At 54.3% G+C, this 20107-nt stretch overlaps 1 protein-coding gene across 1 annotated transcript; it reads right to left on the reverse strand.

The window, feature by feature from the left end:
• Positions 1–7259: 7259 nt before the first annotated feature.
• On the reverse strand, positions 7260–19824 carry LOC129485664 (histone-lysine N-methyltransferase 2B-like). Its single transcript, XM_055284734.2, has 5 exons — positions 19732–19824; positions 16849–16870; positions 14024–14589; positions 7837–7878; positions 7260–7302 (listed from the first exon to the last, which is right to left on the reverse strand). Exons 1-5 carry the CDS (start codon positions 19822–19824, stop codon positions 7270–7272), a joined length of 756 nt encoding a protein of 251 aa, XP_055140709.2. The 3' UTR covers positions 7260–7269.
• Between the last annotated feature and the right edge of the window lie 283 nt (positions 19825–20107).

The following is a 20107-nucleotide window of genomic DNA, read 5'->3' on the forward strand; positions in this document are numbered from 1 at the left end:
TGGGCTGAGGGCCGTGTCTCAGCATCTCTTTCCCTGTCCCCAGGTTCCAGCCACCCAGCCTCCTTTCCACCCACTCCCACTGAGGGCCTCTGCCTCTGCGGCTTTCCCAATCTGGAAGGTTCTCCCCACAGACAGCTGTGTGCTGCTCTCCTTCTCTTTCTTGAATCTCCACTCACATCATCCTATCAGAGAGGCCTCTTGGAGCCACCCCACAGAAGAGGGAAGCCGCTCCTTCCCCGGCCTCCCGCACCCCTGCACCTTGGCCCAGCTTTGCCTGCTCAGCACGCACCTCCACCTGGCGCATTGAACGGCTGCTTAGTGCTTCTCTACTTCGCCTCCAATGCAACTGGCTATAAAACAGATCCCATGTCTGTTTTGCTCCCTGACACCTCCCTAGTGCCTGGCCCCTAAGTAGGAGCTCTGGAAACACGTGCTCAATGAATGAATTGTTAAATGTAAACATTTAAGTTATCCCGCAGTTTCTGTAACGCTATGGGGAATTTCTGGCATTTTTAACATATGAGGACCCAAAACACAGTTTTACTGGAGAGTCTCCTTTCTCAAGAAGCTCCCAGCAGGAGCATGATGGTGGGTGGCTGAGTCCAGAGGTTCTGCCCACTCCAGGGAAGGAGGAAGACAGCACAGACGTGCTCAGTGCCAGGGGGCAAGAATGTCCCCCCACAGAGAGGAGGCAGCTCAGGCTTGGCCCTGGGGGCTCACAGCAATGCCCAACAGAAGTTCCGGTGCAGGGGAATCCCAACACAAAACTAACTCTTCATTGTGACACAGGCCATGAGGAGAATCTTCAGAAAGGCCATTTACAGGATGTGTGGGAGCTGTTAAGCTCACTTGAGGAAGGAAGAGTAAGGAGAAGAGAATGGTGCAGACACAAACACATGGGCAGGGTGTGCTGGGTGAATGGGCTTTCCTCCTCCTGGGACATCATAGGTTCTGTTTAAGAAAAGGGCAAAAGGGGCTGGGCGCAGTGGCGCACACCTGTAATCCCAGCACTTTGGGAGGCCAAGGCAGGCAGATCACTTGAGGCCAGGAGTTAGGGACCAGCCTGGCTGACATGGCAAAACCCCATCTCTACTAAAAATACAAAAAATAGCTGGGCATGGTGGTGGTGCACCTGTAATCCCAGCTACTTGGGAGGCTGAGACAGGAGAATCCCTTGAACCAAAGAGGCGGAGGTTGCAGTGAGTCGAGATTGCACCACTGCACTCCAGCCGGGGCGACAGAGCGAGACTAAAGAAAGAAAGAAAGAGAAAAGGGCAAAATGTTGGCAAACACTGGATTAAACAAAGGTAGATTGATTTTGTCACTGCAGGACTCGCCAGAGCCTTTAATGTGATATAGCATGTCCCATTTCCCAAACTGATTTGTTTCATGGAGGATGTGGAGAGCTCAGAGGGCCATCTAGACCAACTTGGGAATTAGGAATTACTGACAAGAGCATAGGGGCACATGGCAGCCAGGGATGGGGGTGGGGGACAGGAGGGATGCTACTGAAAAATGAAGCTGGGGTCCATTTGTAAACTCTTTGAATGCCCTGCATTCAGGAAAGGGCTGCTATAGCTGAGCATTGCACAGCTGCAGGGAACACCAACCCCAGAAAATACAACCTGAACGGTGGCTCCTGGAGCTGTACAGTGCACACTCTGAACATCTGTCCATGGCAGCACACCCAGAGATGGGCAAGGCTCATTCGGCCCCAGTGAATTGCTGCCAAGTAGGAAGATGCTATAGACTAGTGTCCACCAATATTGAAACTGGTAAAACTAGTGGTCACAGAAGACTGTACTTCTCAGCCCTTGGGGTGTGGATGCGCCACATGACTAGCTTCAGTCAATGACAAGTGAGCAGAAGTCAGGCGATGTCACATGCTGAAGCTGTGCAATGTCCCTGCCCTCTTCTTCTGTTTCTTCTTTCCCAGAAGCAGCAACTGACGAGGCCATGTGTCTCAGATGCCACTTAAGAATGATGGTGCCTCCATCAGCCTGGTTCCCTAAGTGACTGTGAGGAGCAGAGTGCCCTGGCTACGTGCACTGAATATGTGGTGCACGTAAGCAATAAAGACCTGCGTGGTAAGCTCCTGTGACTTGGAGGTGCTTGTTACTGCAGCATAGCTCAGCCTATCCTGACCTACACAGAAATAGAGCTAAATGTTGTCCTGACTTGTGATTTTGAAAAGAAATCTTCTGGTGTTAAATGCTGGAGACAGGATAAAAATACAACCAATATAGAGCAGACCAAGCAGAATCCCTCTGCAGGAGAGGCGTGGCCCACGGGCCACTGGTTTGCGGCCCACCCACCATCGCAGGCTCAGCTGTAGGGCCTCAGAGGACCGTACATAGAACGTGAGCTAACTCATTTTTCTGTACTTTCCCATGCAATCTCAGATCTACTTGTGGGCGTATCGGGACAGAATGAGACTCTCTGCTCTATGATTAACTGGAAGAGATTGCCTGGTTACAAACAGAGAAAAAGAAGGCAATTCTATGGCTCTTTTAGAAGCTGCTGAAAAGCAGTATTTGGGTATTTGAACGCCTGTGGGCCAGCAGCTATGAGACGAGGGCTGAATCAGACTTCAGGATGCAGGAAACAGGGTTAGGAACTCATGGTTCAAATTCCAGCTCTGCTATTTGGTGTGTAACCTTGGGCATGTCACCTCACCTCTCTGAGCCCGTTTCCTTGTTGGGAGGTTGGGGATCATCATAGAAACCACTTCTCAGGATGCGGACAGGAGCGAGGGAGGTGTGTGGCCAGTCCGGTGGTTCCTAGTCTCCTGGGGCATCCCTGCCTGCAGGGAGAAGGCTCATCCAGGGACGGCCAGGATGGGCCTGAGACACAGGTTCCCCGGGACCAGTCAGTTACAGTCTGGCTGTATTCATTTCCTGTGGCTGCTGTCACAAATCCCCACAAGTGTGGTGACTTTTTTTTTTTTTCCATTTTTAAATATTGTGGTTAAAAAAAGCCCATGTAACATGAAACGTACCATGCCAGCCATTTGTAAGTGTCTGGTCTGGTGCTAAGTATCTTCATATTGTGCAACAGATCCCCAGAACTTTTTCATCTTGCAAAACTGAAACTCTATAGCTTGGTGATTTTTTAAACAACACAAATTTATTCTCTTACAGCTCCAGAAGCCAGAAGTCCAAAATCATTGTCACTGGGCTAAAGTCAAGGTGTTGGCAGGCTGGCTCCTGCTGGAGGTTGGAGGGAGGATCCATTTCACGGACTTCTGTAGCTTCCGGAGCTGCCTGCATTCTTTGGCAGAATTCCACTTCCTTACATCACTCCAACCTCTTGCTTCTGTTGTCACAGCTCCCACTTCTGGTGTCAAATCTCCCCCTGCCTCCCGATTATAAGGACACTTATGATTACATTTAGGGCCCACCCAGATAACCCAGGATAGCCCTCCCTTCTCAATCGCATATGCGAAGTCCCCTTTGCCAGGCAAGGTAACATATTCTGGGTCCAGGAATTGGGACTTGCATGTGTTTAGGGGCCGCTCTTCAGCTAACAGCCTGGCTACAGTGGTCCACTCTAGGCCCCAGGTGCCTTCCCTGGCAGCCAGGACAAGCAGGGTCCCAGAGGAAAATGCCAAGTGGGGGCCGATGGAGTAGCAGGACTTGGGGACAAGCCCGATTCTGTCCCCTGATCTGGCTGTCACCATCTGGAAACATACAGGCGCCTTCCTCTGGTCCTTCCTCGTCCTCTGCAAGGCAGGCTCCTTCCTTCCACCCCTCCACTTCTGCAGATGACGGTATCCACCCCAGGACCATTCATGGAACTAACAAAGCACTGGACATACAGACAAAAACTGCTTCTTTCCTGAAGCTCCCATCCTAGTGAGGGAGAGTGAAGAAGCCAGGTACGTGATGTGGGAGGCAGTGAAGCATGCTAAGGAGAACAAGCAGGGATGGGGAGAGGAGGACAGGGCAGGCCCGGGCTGTGAAGATTCAGCCCACACACATTTATCAAGCACCTACCAGGTTCCAGGGACTGGGACACAGCTAAGAATGAGACAGACCCAGCCCCTGTCCCAGAGGATCACCTATTTTAGCAGGGGGACGAAGCCGATGAGGAAATGAATGGGGCACGTGCAGAAGGCAGTGAGGCTGGGATGAACCACAGCGGTGCCCTGGGCTCAGGAGTGATGGGGCTGCTTCAGATGGGGCGGTCAAGGAGGGCCTCTCAGAGGAGGTGACTGGGGACTGAGGGAGACGGCTCCAAGTTGAGGGGACAGCAACTGCAATATGGGGGTGATGCACCTCAATAGCCATGCGTGTCTGGGTGGCAGGAGCTCAGAAAAGTGTGTTGGCGGCAGTAAGGATGGAGGGGGATTGTCCTGGGATGGGGCTTCCCGTCCCACCTGCTGTGCCCGGGCTTTTAAGCCAGCAGTGAAGACACCTGGGACAGACCCAAGAGAAAGGCCTGCCCACACCTGGTGGCCACTCCAGACAGAATGAGGACAGGGCCCAGCACAGGTGGAATGGCCCAGGCCTGGAGGAGCCCGTCAAGGAGGAGCCTGCCTTGTCCCCGACTCCTGCACGGAGCCCTGTTCCCTCACGCGGGCTGGCTTCTTTAACGAGACCATCTGTCTGGCTTTCCTCACTCGGCTGAGCCTGATGGTGCCATCCATCTCCCCCAGCCCCATCTCCCGTCCGTCTGTCACCGCCCGGCCCCCACCATCCCTGCCCAGCTCTGAGGGGGCCTCGGCAGGCATGGCCTTTGTGTTTACTCTTCTCATCTGGCCACATCTGGCCGCCATGCTGAGTCACCCTCTCCATCTGCCTGTCCTCGCTGTTGGACGGTGGCCGTCTCCTTCCTGGCTCTCTGGGAGCCACGTGGCAGCCCACGCGTGGAGCGGGTGCCAGAGCCGGCACACGCGTGGGGATGTGACTGTGAGCGGCTTGGTGCCAGCCTGCATCCCAGGAGGGGCCCCTCAAGGACAGCCCCCACTGGAGGCCTCCCCCCCGCGGCCTTGGAGGGTCCGGTGGTCCATGGGACGCGTCTCAGAGAAACCAAAGAGACTCAGAGAGACAAAGCCCACAGCCAGGCCGAGGCAGAAACGGAGATGCCTGGTATCAAGGCTGGGTATCAACCCAGCTCTGCTGGACGCCAGAGCCTTTCAATTCTGCATCTGAGCATGGAAGTAGGAAGAGGGTGGGCATTTCAGAAGGGTGTGGGGGCGGGAGGCAGCCTGGAAGCAAACAAGAATCACAAGCCTGGGGTCCGAGGCCCTGCAGGGCTGGACCCAGAGCTCTGAATCTGGGTAGGTTACTTAGCCTTTCCCAGCCTGACTTCCTGCACATATTTTGAAAAATAAACCAGTTGCACTGAGGTAGTACAATACCATCACCTACCCCTCGGGCCAGCCTGGAATAGCACCCCTTCCTCTGACAACAGCATCCCAAATTTTCCTTAAGTCCCTTCTGAATCCCTGAGATTTGGGAAGGGCTGACAGGAGAAGACATGTGACCAAAGATGAGACAATCCAAGCACTGCCAACTCAGCCCCACCCCCACTTCAGTGCTTGGTTCGGGGTCAAGTGGGTGCCAAGCTGGACTAGTCAGGGCCAGAAACTTGGCTGAACTTAGCTCCGCTTCCCTCCCCTCCATTGCCCCCCCCCACTCCCTTTTCCTTTCTTTCTTTTTTTTTTTTTTTTTTTTTTTTGAGACGGAGTCTAGCTCTGTCGCCCAGGCTGGAGTGCAGTGGCGTGATCCCAACTCACTGCAAACTCCACCTCCCAGGTTTAAGCAATTCTCCTGCCTCAGCCTCCCAAGTAGCTGGGATTACAGGCGCCTGCCTCCACGCCCAGCTAACTTTGGTATTTTTAGTGGAGATGGGATTTCACTGTGATGGCCAGGCTGGTCTCAAACTCCTGACCTCGTGATCCTCCCACCTCGGGCTCCCAAAGTGCTGGGATTACAAGCATGAGCCACCATGCCCAGCCTCTTTTTTTGATTTTTTTTGAGACAGGGTCTCACTCTGTTGCACAGGCTGGAGTGCAGTGGTGCAACCACAGCTCCCTGCAGCCTCAAACTCCTGGGCTTAAGTGATCCTCCTGCCTCAGCCTCCCAAAGTGCGGGGATTACAGGCATACTCTGCCGTGCCCAGCCTGCTGGGACTTTTCTAAGGAAGGGGTGCTCCTTGCTCACTGTGAGAGTGAGCAGGCTATGAGCTAGAGCTACTGGTGGCTGCCATGTGGTGAGAGCCCGCCTGTGAGGAAAACCAGCAGAGAGGAGAGCAGAGCCAAAGCACGGAGAATAAGAGCAGTCCTAACAAGCCCCTGGATCCAGCTGGGCCTGAAGCCAGCTCCACTTCTGGACTTTTCAGTAACCGATGCCAATACATTGCCTTTTATAACAGAGCCTGAGTTGGGTTCTGTCATTTGCAATCAAGGAGTTGTATGTGCTACATTCCTGAAAGGGACAAACATGTGCCTGATACACAGTAGGCTCTCAATACATGTTGAAGATAAGACCTTTGTGAGAACAGCCAGTCTCCAGACATATTCTATGATTTCCTGGGTATAACACCCCACACATGGCAGAATTACAAGCAGGCTCGTGGCTGCCGGGAGCTAGGGCTGGAGGTGGGTGTGACATCTTCACGGGGATGGGACAGGTCTGGACTTGAGTGCTGTGGTGGCTTCATGATCTCCACATGTGACAAAATGACGTAGAGCCATATGCATACCCTGTGCCAATGTGGTTTCCTGGTCTGGTATTGTACTAGAGTTATGTAAGATAGAACCACTGGGAGAAACCCAGTGAAGGGTACACAGCACCTCTCTGTACTATTTCTGCAAGTTCCTGTGAATCTGTAATAATTTCAAAACAAAAAGTTATAAAGAAGAAGTTCTTTGTAGGCGCACCACCCAGCAGCTCTTGGACCCCAAAAGGCAAATCATGGGCATTGAAATCAGATGGACCAGAGCTCAAGTCTCAGCATGGCTGTTCACCTGCTAAGTGGCCTTGGGTCAGTCACGTCTCTTCTCCTACCCTCAGCATTCTCATCTGTGGAGTGGGGCTTATGGGCCCGCCCCATGGGGTGGTGATGACAGAGGATACAGTCAAGACTGTGCTCTGTCTCGCTCAGGACCTGGCTGTGGGAGGCCATAAGCTCTGGCGGCAGGCCATCAACACAGGGCTTGGCAGGGGGCCTTGCGTGGACCCGGCAAGGTCTTGGGTTCTGAGCCAGCTTCCCTGGGCTTGAGTCCTGGTTCTGCTGCTCCCTGCCTGGGTGACCTGGGGTAGGCTACTTGACCTCTCTGGCCCTCAGCGTTTCCATCTGTACAATGGAGATAATCATCGTGCTTATCGCGTGTGCTACTTTTGAGGATTATTTTTTGTAGAGACAGGTTCTCCCTATGTTGCCCTATGTGGCTGATCTTGAACTCCTGGCCTCAGGCGAGCCTCCCACCTCGGCCTCCCAAAGCTCTGGGATTCCGGGTGTGAGCCACGTAGCCTGGTCTGCTTTTGAGGATTAAATGAGATAGGGCACCTGAGGCCCCTAGGGCAGAACCTGACACTTGGCAGGGACAGTAGCCCTTTGGGGTGTGGAGAATGGCCCCATGGGTGGGGGTGGGGGGACCCTGGCCATGCAGTGAGGTCTGCTGCAGCATTGCCAGGAAAGCACTCACTTCCTGGGGATCAGCACCCCCAGGAGCTTCTCCTTCAAGGTCCCGCAGCCAATGATGAATTCCACTCTGGCCAAGCAGAAAATCTGATCCCAGGCACCTAAGGAGGCGGAGGGACCCCTGCCCAGAGAACCCAGGCTCCCGCCTTCCTTCTCCTGTCCTCCCTGAGGAGGGAGAGCACAAACCTGAAGTGGAATCTGCACGGATTGGACTTCGAGGTACAGCCTCTGAGAAGAAAGGAAAGGATATAGTGTTTGTGGTCAGTGAAAGAAATTCTGGGGACAGTGGGGGCTCAGTGGGTTGCTTGAGGGAGGCTGGAGATGTTCCTCTGTCTCCAAACATGTATTTCATGGTGTGTCATGGTTTTAGGATCCCTAGAATTTCATTATTGCTGAACTCATCCCTAGGTTAAACATTGCCCACTCCTGCATTCTGTTCTTTTCAAACTAGAGGAGTAACATATTAAGCCATGAATGTGTGAACTAATTTATGACAGGGTCTGGGGTGAGGCATGCTCAAAGCAGACAGAGGAAGGGCAGGAGAGGCCCAGGAAGGGGTAGGGGGAGGGTTGGGGGGTAGGGCATGATGCCTAGGGCAAACTTTGCCTGCTCTGGCTGGCTCTTGGTGATAATCTATTTAAAGGCCTCCCCTGGCTGTTCTCGTTGATGTAGATCCATTTGAGCAGTTTCAGGGCTGCAGTCTTTATTTAATGCAGCTCCGAGCCTGATGCGCAGGGCCCAGAGCTGAGCGGAGGCTGGCTTCTGGCAATGCTTAATAGCAAGGTGAGAACACGGAGCTCTTGAGTAGGGGAGGGGCGATGTCAGGCAGCAAGGGCTGGGCCGGCTGTGCTCCACAACCTGCTCCCTGCTGCTGCCGGGAGGATGGAGCAGGCTGGAGGTGGAAATTCCCACCCTGGAGTCAGTACTTAGGAGAAGGGAATCTCAATGTCAAACGAGCTGGTGATTTGGTGGGATGGGAGAGGCTTTACTGAATAACGGCTGAGGATAAGCCAGCATGGCTTCAGCAAACAAGAAATATGTTAGCTCATGGAGCAGTCTAGCTTCAGGTATGGCTGAATCCAGGACTCCCTGTGAGAACATCTAATAGTTCCTGAGACCACATGCTTCCTGTTGAACACACTGCGGGAGCATGTCTGGGGCCAGGCATTCCCTGCAAAAGTCTCAAGGTCCTTTCTGATTGGTCTGGCTTGGGTCACATGCCCCGTCCCTAAACCAAACACTGTGGCCAGGAGGATGGGATACACTGATTGTCTTGGCCCACTCCAAAGGACCAAGTGAAGTGGGGCGGGGGGTCAGTTCCATCCAAGCCTCACAGAGGACAGGAGGCCCCGGAGCGGGGCCGGCCTAGGAAGCAAGCAGACGCTGGCTCACGGCAACGCCGAGCCTGTGTCCACACACCTCCTCCAACGTACCCCTCTCAGCTGCCTCTGCAGATACTTCTTCAGATCAGAGCACTGAGGTAGAGGGACTCCTAGGTTTGGGACCTGAAAAGGATCTTAGAGTTTGTTGTCTCCAGTCTCTTCGAGTAATGCATCCAGGGCCGCACAGCCCACGAATAGCAGAACGGGGACTAGAATCCGCATCTAATAGGACAGCTTGTCGCTTACCTTGTGTCTGCCTCACTGCTTGGGAGTCTGATCTTAACTGTGTGGCCCTGGTCTCCATCTGCTTGCCAGCCTTAGTTTCCCACCTCCCCATGGTGAGGGTGTGAGGGTATCCCCGAGGGCCCCCTCGAGCTCCCCAGGCTCGGCCCCCGACTGATGGTCTGCGCTTTCCTGGGTCTCCACGCCGCCGCGGTTTGCATGTCTTACTCCTCCTTGACATCATTTTCTTTCTGGATAATTGCTTTGTTCTAATTCTTTAGAGGCAATTTTCTTCTGTTACTTTATTTCTACAGTTAACACCCTCCAATTAATTTCATAGCTCTTGAAAGTTCTCACATAAGTTGCCCTCACAAACCCTTCCAGTTTAACCGTCGCGCGCAACAGCAGCATCTCCGACAACACAGTCATCTATTCACGCCTACTGCATCCGAGCACGTCGGCTGCATTTGATCTTCATAATAACCTTAGGAGAGTAGCCTCCTTTTACAGAGAGGGAAAATTCAGACTCAAAGAGGTAAAGCAGTCTGCTCCAGGACTGTAGGACAGGCGGAGCTGGGATTTGAACCTCCACCTCCAGCTGCTGGCCTGAATCAACAGCAGCTCCAGATTCAGGGGGGAGCGCATGGTGGCTGTCAGCTCCCAGGTGCACATCTGTCCTACTGGAGTGGCCCCAGAGTGAACTTGGTGGCCCCGCTGGCTCTACCCCTGGCGATTCCCTGCAACCTGCCCCTGGATCCTACACGGAGAAGCTTCCCTGGCAGGCAGGAGGAAATGAAATCCAGGCGAAACACAGGGTCTCAGCGTCCGTGCATGGATAGGGAAAAGACAGTAGTGGTTACAGCATCTCTAGACGAGAGGAGGAAAAAAAACCTAACACCAACTACATTTGCAGAGAAATAATAAATGATTTCAAATTCTATTTTCCTATCTCTCTCAGTACATCTCCCGGTGCTATTTTATCTAGTAAATAGGAGGCCTAGTTGTTATTCTCAATTATGATATTAATTCTCCCGGTGACCCTGGGCAACATACCTCCCTTCTCTGAGCTGGTTGCTCTATCTATCACCACCCGCTCAAGGACAAAAAGATGTTCTCACAGGAAGGAAGCTCCCTGTGTCTGGAACAGGCCTGGGCCCTCATTACCCAGCAGGTGCTGCTGGTGTGGGCGCGGGTGGCCTGCAAGGGGGGGACGGACCACAGTCCCCGGTGCCTGCTCTCAACCTCTCTCTCCTTTTTCCTAACCACAGACCTGACCCTCCTGACCGTGTTCGCACTTGTTAGTTCGCACAGATCCTTCTGCCAGCCTCCCTGTCCTGTTAGATTCTGGAATTTTCCCCTGCCCTTTCCTCCCAGAGTCGGGGGAAGGGTAGCAGCAAACCCCAGCTGGGCGACAACTTCTGCCGCCATGTACTTGGTTCGATACTGTTTTCCTATTTTTCCAGCCATTTCCCTCCTTGGGGGGAAGGTTGCCACGGGCGATCGGCCCAGCCTGTGTTTACCTCCGCACTCTGCGCCTCCTCTCCTGCATCCCGCAGGGGCTCCCCAGCCATCTGGAATGGGGCCCACAGCTCCCCTCTCCCCGACGTGCCAGCCGAGAAGGCCGGTTTGAGCACCGCGTGGGAGGCCCGAGCTTCCCGCCAACATGGCAACTGAATTTGGAAAACAGCTCATCACCAACGAACAAAAAAAAACAAAAAACAAATAATGAACTGCAGAGACCCCAGGCTGGGGTTCAGCAAACACCGATGGAAACGAGTCCCCTGTGAAAAAGTCTAATGATTTTTGCTCTTGTTCAGAACTGAAGACTAACTCTAAAATATTGGTCGTCGGGAAAGAAAGGTTCTGGGTGGGGCCGCAAGCTAGTTCCAGCCCGCAGGAGACCCAGGGCTTTGCAGCCCGGGAGACTGAGTGCTCACACATACAAAGCGTACCTGCAGGACCCTGGCTAGGCAGTGCTGTGAGGCAGGCAGGACGCGTGGACCTTGGTTGCTGCTTTTAATGGAGAAGGAAGCTCAGACTCAGGGACATGACCATTTCTGGGCAGATCTGGGTCCTCATCTGGGATAGTCTGAGGGTCCCATCGTAGCTTAGGGAGGACTTCAGGTCATATTTGTACCAAATCCTCTCCTGAACCCTAGGGCGACAGTTACAATATTTAACAACCCGAGGTGCCAGGGCACCGAGCCAGCGGGGCTGTGGCCAGACCAGCCACTGGATAGGGCAGGTCCCGGAGGCCCTGAAGGCTGGGGGTAGGGGCGGAGTGGCCAGAAGAGAGAAGCAGAGGCCTCCAGGGCCAGAGGCAGCAGCTACTCACTACCTGGGATGGAAGCGATTTAATATTTTAGCAGCTGGCTTGACCCACCAAGTGCCCCGGGTGGTTGTCAGCGCTGCTCCAACCAGCACCTGGCTATGACCCAGCACGCATCTTCCATAGCAGTGAAGTCAAACCTGCCTCGCTGTGTGGCTTCTGGGCCTCATTTCCACAGGCCTGGGGGGCCTCGGGGAAGGCAGGATGAGAGGCTCTGCGGTGATCTTCCGGTGCTCTGTGCAGTTAAGAGGACCCTTGTCCAGTGCTTGGCCTAGAGCCTGGCATGAGGCCACTGCTCAAGAAGGGTTCACTGCACTTAAAATTTCCAAACCTGCGCTTCTGCCTGCCCCTGCCCCTCTTGTGAGAAACGTGACCATCAGGTAAACAGGCAAGCATCTGCACATCCAGGCAGCGTACAGTGGCTGTGGCCACCACTGCCCCCCAGCCCAGGCCTCACTTCAGGAGCAGTCTCGCAGCCAACTGGCGAAGCCCCGCACACAGGACAGAGTCCTTTCTTGGGACTACGTCTTGTATGAGAAGGCAAAGATGCCTTCACAACCTGGCTCATGCACCCGCTGAGCCCCCACCCCCCGCAGCTAGGATCTGGGGTCCTGGCCAGACCTCACACCCACCTAGGATGAGACAGCATGTGGCAGAAGAAGGGACCCAGGCTTTTTGAAGGAAGCCCTTCCATAGCAGAACCCTGAGTGGCATTGCCGTCTCCTGAGGAGCCGCCTGCTAGAAGCCTTCTCCTTTGAACTTGAGTCATCTCCACCTGCGCTTTTCAGAGCCAGCCCTGTTCCTCTGCAGGAGGCTTGCTCCTCACCCCGTCTTGGGTCACTGCTGATGGGGACTGCATCGACTTCTGGGTGGTCCCAGCCAGCACAGGGAAAACAGGGAAGAACTTGACCAGATGTCTTTTCTTCCTCCCATCCACCAGGAAGCTCCGCAGAGGACTTTCAAATTCCATGGGCTGACAGCAGCCAGGCCTCCCAGCATGCATGAGCCCCGGGGCCTCACAGAAGACTGGGAGGGAAGTGGGTTGGAGATCGGGGGCGGAGGAGGGAATGGTGATCTTGGAGGGAACATTACAGAGGTGGCTCCTCTGGTCTCTGGCCAGGACAACCACCTCCTCTCCCGGCTGCAATCAAAGAGTGGGTGGCCCTGCAGCTCCTGCATCAGAGGCACCTGGGCATATGCTTGTTAAACATGCAGACTCCAGGCGCCGCGTCTGTCCTGCCAAGTGAGCATCGTTGGGGCAGGGCCATGAAAATGACCTTTCAAAAAATGACTGCAGCGATCAATGCTCTTGCTTCGAAACAGTTGTGAAAAACTCCCTTAGATTGAGATGTCATGCTTCTTGGGCCGGAATTCCCCTTCACTTCCTCCTCCCCTACCCCAGACTGTCTGGGCTTGAGTCCCATTCTGCCACTTAAAGCTGTGGGAGTTTGAGTGTTTCCCATCTGTGCCTCAGCTGCCTCATCTGTGAAATGGGAGAGAAGTAGAACCCACCTCCCCTTTGAGCCCTGCTTCCAAGGGAGCAGAAGGCACCTTGCCTTATGGCTCCCTGAGAGCGGCTCTGATAGAAGCTGTTACAGAAGGGAACCCGTCCCTGCCTCACCCTGGTGCATGGGGTCATAAGGCACTAGATGGTGGCATTGGTTGGGGTGAGAAAGGCTCTGCACCCCTAACACAAGGGCTCTAGACCTGGCTTCACCCCGTCACACCTGTATGATCCATTCTCAGTGCTGGGACACAGCTCTTCCAGACAAGCCAGGCCCCTATTTTCAAGGTGTCAGGACGCAGACAACAAGCTCACAAACAAACCAGTGAAACGAACGGTGATAACTGTTGCAAAGGCAATTGAAAGACCCCAATGCCAAGTTACCGGCATGGTGTAAATAGTGGCACAGTGTCCTGGGCAGAGAGAACAGCAAGTGCAAAGGTCCTGGGGCAGGAATGGATGCAGAGTGCTAAGGGGACAGAAAGAAGGCTGCTGTGCTGGAGTGTCCCCAGGGAGGAGCAGTGGGGGTGAAGGAGGGGGTGAGTGCAGAGAGGCAGCCTGGCAGATCTTGCAGGCCTTCTGGAGCTTATTCTAAGTGTGATGGGCAGCTTCTCCCAGCTGGGAGAATTAAATGGAGTAAATGAAGCACAGTGCTTGCACCAGGATTGGTGCTAGGTGACTGCTCTCTGTGTCCTCACCCCATGACAGACGCACCATGGCTGAGACATTAGGGTTACATGGTGACTCGGAGCCTCAGGTCCTGTAAGGAACTGCCTGGATGCAACTTCAGATCGTTGGGTGGGATCCATTCAAAGACGTCAGGAGGTGTTTATTCAGATCACTGGCTTCTCTCTGCACCGCCCCCCCACCCCGCCCCCAACCCCACCATCCCCCAACACGGGGCCACGGTAAAGCGGTTCATCTGTTTCCTCAAACCTGAAACACAGCCGGGCTTTTCAGGGCTCTAAGGCCCCCGAGTGTGGTGGGTGCCCCGGAGAAGGACAGGGCAGGGATGTTTGGGGGTCTGGCCCTCTCCCGCTTGCAGGTGTGGCTGGCGTACGCGTTGGGAGCGCCTGCTTGCCCCTCCTCCGGGGGGGGAAGGACTGGCCGTGGTCCCTGCCCCGGGGGTGCGGGTGCGCCGAGCCCTCGGGAGGCCTGGCTCGGGTGTGGGCTGCGGGGAGAAGGCGCGGGAAGGAAGGAAGGAGGCGAAGCGGTGCGGGAGGGAGGCGGCCGTTGCCATGGAAGGAGCTGCAAGGTATTCTGGGACCAGAATTCTCTCTGCAGAGGGCCGGGTGGGGGGCGGCCGGCTGGGGAAGGTGAGGGGAAAGCCAGTGCCATTCCTTTGTCCTTGGCGCTTCTCAGCCTCCCTGCAGACCGCGAGCGGAGCCCCCGCACCCCCGGGGCTGGCCCCTGGCCTCCCGCCCCAGCCCGGCCGGCGGCCCCTCCCTGCTCCGCTGTCCGCCTTGGGTACAGAAGCGGCGAGTGGCCCCTTTCCAGGAGGCCTGTTTACCAGCACGACAACAGCAAATTAGTGCGCTTAAGAGGCATTCAGCGTTTATCCCGGCAAACATGCGCAGCGCGAAGGGGTCCTGCGAGGCCTGCTCCCCGGAATCTGCTGAAATGGGGTCTGCTGTGCATCCTAATCGACTTCCTTCCACCCACCACATTAAATGCATTTAATCTACTCCTGCAAATGGCTAATTTTGAAAATCCGCTTATCAGAATTAGGTCCTCAACATCCATATTTATTTACTTTTCATTTTCATAATCTTTTTTTTTTTTTCCATGTGTGTGACTGAATTCCATTTACTATTGTCTGGCTCGCTCTCACACGTCCCGGGGAGCCGGGGCAGGAGACAAGGGCCAGGTTAGGAGCAAACTGGAAATGGAAACCTGGCAGGGATGAAAGGCATGGGCTCGGGATTTGAGGATTGGGAGGCTCTTCCCGGGTGGCAGCATCTTCAGGAAATCACCACGAGCTGAGGCTTGAGCAGAGCAGGATTAAAAAGGCGATGAGGAAGTCTTGCTGAATCCCAGGCGCCCGGGGCCTGCCTGGCAGGAATCAGCAGCCGTGTCAGAAATGTGCAAGAAAGTGGTTGGGATCAACCGTCTTCCCCAGCGCCCCTGGTGCCAGGCTCCGTGCTAAGCGCTTCACGTGGACCAGCACTCATGCTCACGCCAGCTCTGCTCAGTGAATGCCAGGCGCATCGCGCAGACAAGAAGACTCCTGCTGTGGCTTAGACCCACATTTACATCCAGACTGCACGTCCTCCTCTGCAGCATGTTGTCAGGCGTGCAAGGCACGTTTTTCCTATGAGTGTGTAAGAAACACAAGTTTGTGTGTGCAGGACTCAGGCCTGTGAGAAACACAGACTCAAGGGAGAGATGGGTGTTCAGAATCTGGAAGATGGCTCTCCAGGTCACAGCCTGTGCAGCCTCAAGCGTGGATTCCGCATGTGGCCTTCCTCACCACGTTTGGGCTCTGCAAGTTTGCTAACAGTGGCTGCAGAGCTAGGAAGAGCCGCCAGGCCTCTTGGCCTCTAAAGGACTTAGCACTCAATGTTAATTTTGTTGTTGCCAGTCCCCTAATGAGCTGATTTGGCACACATCTAGAGCAAAAACCTGAATTTCACTTCGTTTAATTTACTTTCAACATTGGCTGGGCACCTCCTATTGGCCAAGTGATGTTCTGCAGAATACCTGGGTGGAAGGATAAATCCGATCTGTTTCTAGCCTTGGGAAGCTCACATTTACTGGATTTTACAAGAATGGCTCAGAACAACAAAGTGTTAACAGATGCATACCAGACAGTTTTATTCTCCCAAAGAACTGCTAAGTTATGTGGTAGCCATCTTAGATTTCCAGATCTAATGGGAATTCTAAAGCATTAAGGCATTAATTACATCTTGGTGATTGAGATTAGGGCTGAATTGTCTGCAGACTTGAACTCAAACCTGCAGTTCTGCCGCCTTCACTGTACGACCTTGGGCACATTGGACCCTCGGTATCATCTGTGTAAAGGGGGTTATATAAATATCTACCCATAGGGCTCCGAAGATCTAAATTAATGCTGTAGGTGGAGCTTTTAGTGAGGTATCTGACAAAGGCCTACACCTAATAACTAAATAGTAAGCTAAATTATAATACATAATCATTTACTCAATCGAACTCAGCAAATAGAATTCAAAAACAGACATAAACATTGATCCAGTGTTTTCCAACATTCTGAGTATGTTCGTGAGGCACCTGGAACGCTAACGAAGCAGTCAGTGGGTCTTCAGGCCCTGCTGCCAGGTGCTGGCTGAATGGCAAGGTGGACCAATGGTTTACTGGGACCCTTCCCTCGTTTCTCTGGCCCCCACCTTTTCCCCTTTCGACTTCCTGCCTCTCTGTAGAATTATACGATATGCCAAAGTAAATTCCCGCAGACTTGCAAATAGCCTATACTTAATCCCCCCCACCCCGCCCACCTGAGGATAAAAACTCCATGCAGAAGACGAAATTTCCTCCCATCCCGTGTTAGCGATGTGTGGGCGCATGTCTGCAGGAAGGGGAAGCCGTGGGAGTGTGTGTGTGTGTGTGTGTGTGTGTGTGTGTGTGTGTGTGTCGATGCAGGAAGGAAGCGGGTGGGTGTGTGCGCAGGGAGACACCTGTGGGTGTGAGCGTGGGGATTTGTGAATGAACGAGCCTGTGTGTGTGCGGGGACTGGGTGTGTGGAAGGGGCGGTAGCCCAGAGAAAACCCAGCTCCTCCAGCACTCACCCTGGATCAGGACTCCTTCCATCTGAGGGAGCCGAGTAAGGTGGGTGGAGCGGGCCATTGGGACGGTTCATGCTCTCTAAGGCAAGGTCAGAGAGAGAAACTGCAGGACCAAGGGCCCAGATGGGCAAGAGAGTGGAAGGTCGGCCACCGGGCCGTGTGGGGTATTCTGGGTGGATTTGAGTGTGTGTTTCCCAGGCGGTGGATGTGGACTGGCTTTGGAGATGGGCAAGCTGGCAGGTGAGGGGGCAGAGCTGAGTGGATACCACAGAGGATGACCCACTCGGGATTCTGCCAGCCGTGTCTGGGGCTGCAGGCACAGTGGTTCCAACAGAGCAGTGGGGGGTGGACAGAGTTCACAGAGGGAAGGGAAAACAGTCCCGGAGAGGGGGTGGGCTCTGTTCTCAGACTGAGGAGGCCGGGAAGGGAAAGGCGGGGGCGGGGTGAGGGTCTGCAGCAACGGAGCCGGCAGGCATACGAGGTCATCACAGTATCGTTTGTTGATTTTGAAAGCTGAGTTGCATTTGAAAGATGAGGTTATGTGCCCGTGTAAAGAAGCAGCTCCTGTATTAGTAGAAGACACCAAAGCTGGAAAAGGAGGGTCTCCCAGTGCGAGCGGGCAGCCAGAACAGGAGGCTCTGCCTGAGACCCCCTGACTTTCGCATCTCCCTTGAGGAAGAGACTTCAGTTCTTGTCCCCACGAGCATGGGAGTCTCCCAAGACACAGCTTGTTGCTCTAAGGCTCTGGCTCAGGCAGAATGAAAACCTCCTTCTCTAGGTTCCTTTAGCAGAGGAGGGCCAAATTTTGTTATTTTTCTTTTTATTTTATTTTATGTATGTATTTATTTTTTGAGACAGAGTCTTGCTCTGTCACCCAAGCTGGAGTGCAGTCGCGTGATCTCGGTGTGTATGTGTGTCAATGCAGGAAGGACGATCGCTCACTGTAATCTCTGCCTCCTGGGTTCAAGCGATTGTCCTGCCTCAACCTCCCGAGTAGCTGGGATTACAGGCATCCCACCTGTACAGCCACCATGCCCGCTAATTTTTGTATTTTTAGTAGAGATGAGGTTTTGCCATGTTGGCCAGGCTAGTCTTGAACTCCTGACCTCAGGTGATCTGCCCGCCTCGGCTTCCCAAAGTGCTAGGATTACAGGCGTGAGCCACGGCACCCAGCCCCCAATTAAAACAAAAAATTGTTTTGTGCACGTGCGTGTGCACACACAGACACTCCTGCCTCTCGTTTGAGCCTTTGGGAGCCCTAAGAGCTTCTTTCCCTCATCCATTCTGCCCCACTGTATTTCTTGGCCAAGTCATTTTTGTTCGCGAAATGACAGAAAACCCTTTCCAAATGGCTTATGCAAAAAAGGAAATGTGTTGGCTTGCGTAATTAAAAAGTCCCAGGGTAGTCTTCAGGCACAGCGGGATCCAGGACTCAAATGGGGTTTTCAGGACCCAGCTTCTCCCTCTCTTTGGTGCTGTTGGACCAGTTTCAATCTCAAGCTGGGCGTGGGGAACATCGGAAGCTCTGCACTCCCCACTGTGGCAGCAAGATGGCTGCTACACCTCGCACTCCCCTCCTGTTGGTTCCAACTTTGAAAAGAAGAGCAGAGGCTGATGGAGAATGTCTTGGCTACAACTGGACCAGGGACCCCTTTGCAGGCCAATCACTCTGCCAGGGGTACGAAATGGTGATCTTCTGGGGCCCCTGCCCACCCCCAGAGCCCAAAGTGGAATATGAGAGCAGGTGAAGGATAGTGGATGGCCAAACCTAGATGCCACTGCAGCCACGGAGGACACGCTCAGGACGCCAGGCACCGATGGGGCCACCACCCAGGGTGTGCAGCCTCTCTCGTCACACTCCTCTCCTTTCCCAGGCAGCTGGTGAGGCAGTGGGGCCTCTGATTGGGAACCCAGCTTGTTTGTTACAACTCACATGTGATGAAGGGAAAAAGGAAAGGTGAGAAGAAAATGCAAGAGGTCGGAAAGTGGTCCTGTGGGCAGCAGTGGCCATTTGTCATTTTCTGGCTGCTTAGAGTCCACCCCTTTCATGCATATCACCCCAAATCTCCCTCTAGATCTGCATAACCCAGCCACCCACCTCCCAGGGCAGAAGTGAAAGCACCAGACTCCCCCTGCTGCACTCCAGATGCAGCCAGGGTGGAGGTGTGCAGCCTGAGCTCTCCCATCTGATGCCTGCTCCTGGGATGCTGACTCTGGAGCGGGCATCTCAGGGCCCACAGGAGGGCCTGCCCCACCTCTCCCTGCTCTGGCCACAACAACGCCCAGACAGGGATGTTCTGACTTCCTCTCACTCCCTGCCCATCTCCAGGCCTGGTTTCTCAGCTTCCTCCTGATTTAGGGAGGCCCCAACAAGCACCCAAGAGTGTCCTTTTCTTCCATTTGCCTCACAGCATCCTCTTGACACTCACAAAACTCAGGTTTCTGTCCAGCCAGGGCCAGCTCACTCCCAGGGCACCAGCCGTGTCCACTCCAGGCCTGTCTAAGAGGAGGCTACACCCAGCCCCAGAGGTGAGAGCATTTCACCACCCCTTCCCCGGGCACTCCCTTCTGGCCCTCACGGGACCCCCGTGGAGGTGGCCGCTCTCAGACACTGTGACGCCCTCACGGCCAAGGTCAGAGAGCCTCTTTCAAGGACCTTCCCCTCTCTGGACCTTGCCGACAGTCCTAGTTTCTAGTCTGAGTGATGGGCTCGTTCCTGACTCATTGGTGGGAGCCTGGCAAGGTGCTCGGTGAATGAGCTCACTCACGTTGACGTTTCAATCAGCATGTTTATCTCCCACCCACCCACCCCTGCGCTAACCAAATTTTTTCTCCTGCCCTGAGGGTGTCTTTCCTCTCCCAGCCTCCACACCATGCATGACTCACTTGCTGCAGAATCAGGCATTCAGGCTGCAGAGGCTCAGCATCAAGGCTCAAAAACCTCTGGAAGCAGATGCCAATGGATGTGGGGGGGCTCATGTTCGCAGACAACATGCCCAGCGGGGGCTGGGGGAGACGGCAGGTGGGACGGCTGGGAAAGTCGTGTGCCCCATTTCACCCCAGCACCCCCTTCCTTTTTTCTCCTCCAGGAGCACCACCAGGTGGTCATCTGGAAGCTGAGTCTCTCTGAGTGGCCTCTGTAGTCACCAATGGTCACAAACGGCCAGCGGTCACTCATTTCCCATCAGCGTTCTGGATAGGAGTGATGCTGCCCCTGGAATCGCAGCCTAATCTGACTCAGGCCATCCTTGAGGTGGGACAT

Source organism: Symphalangus syndactylus, chromosome 7 (assembly GCF_028878055.3).
Source record: "Symphalangus syndactylus isolate Jambi chromosome 7, NHGRI_mSymSyn1-v2.1_pri, whole genome shotgun sequence".
In the NCBI taxonomy this organism is placed as follows: Eukaryota; Metazoa; Chordata; class Mammalia; order Primates; family Hylobatidae; genus Symphalangus; species Symphalangus syndactylus.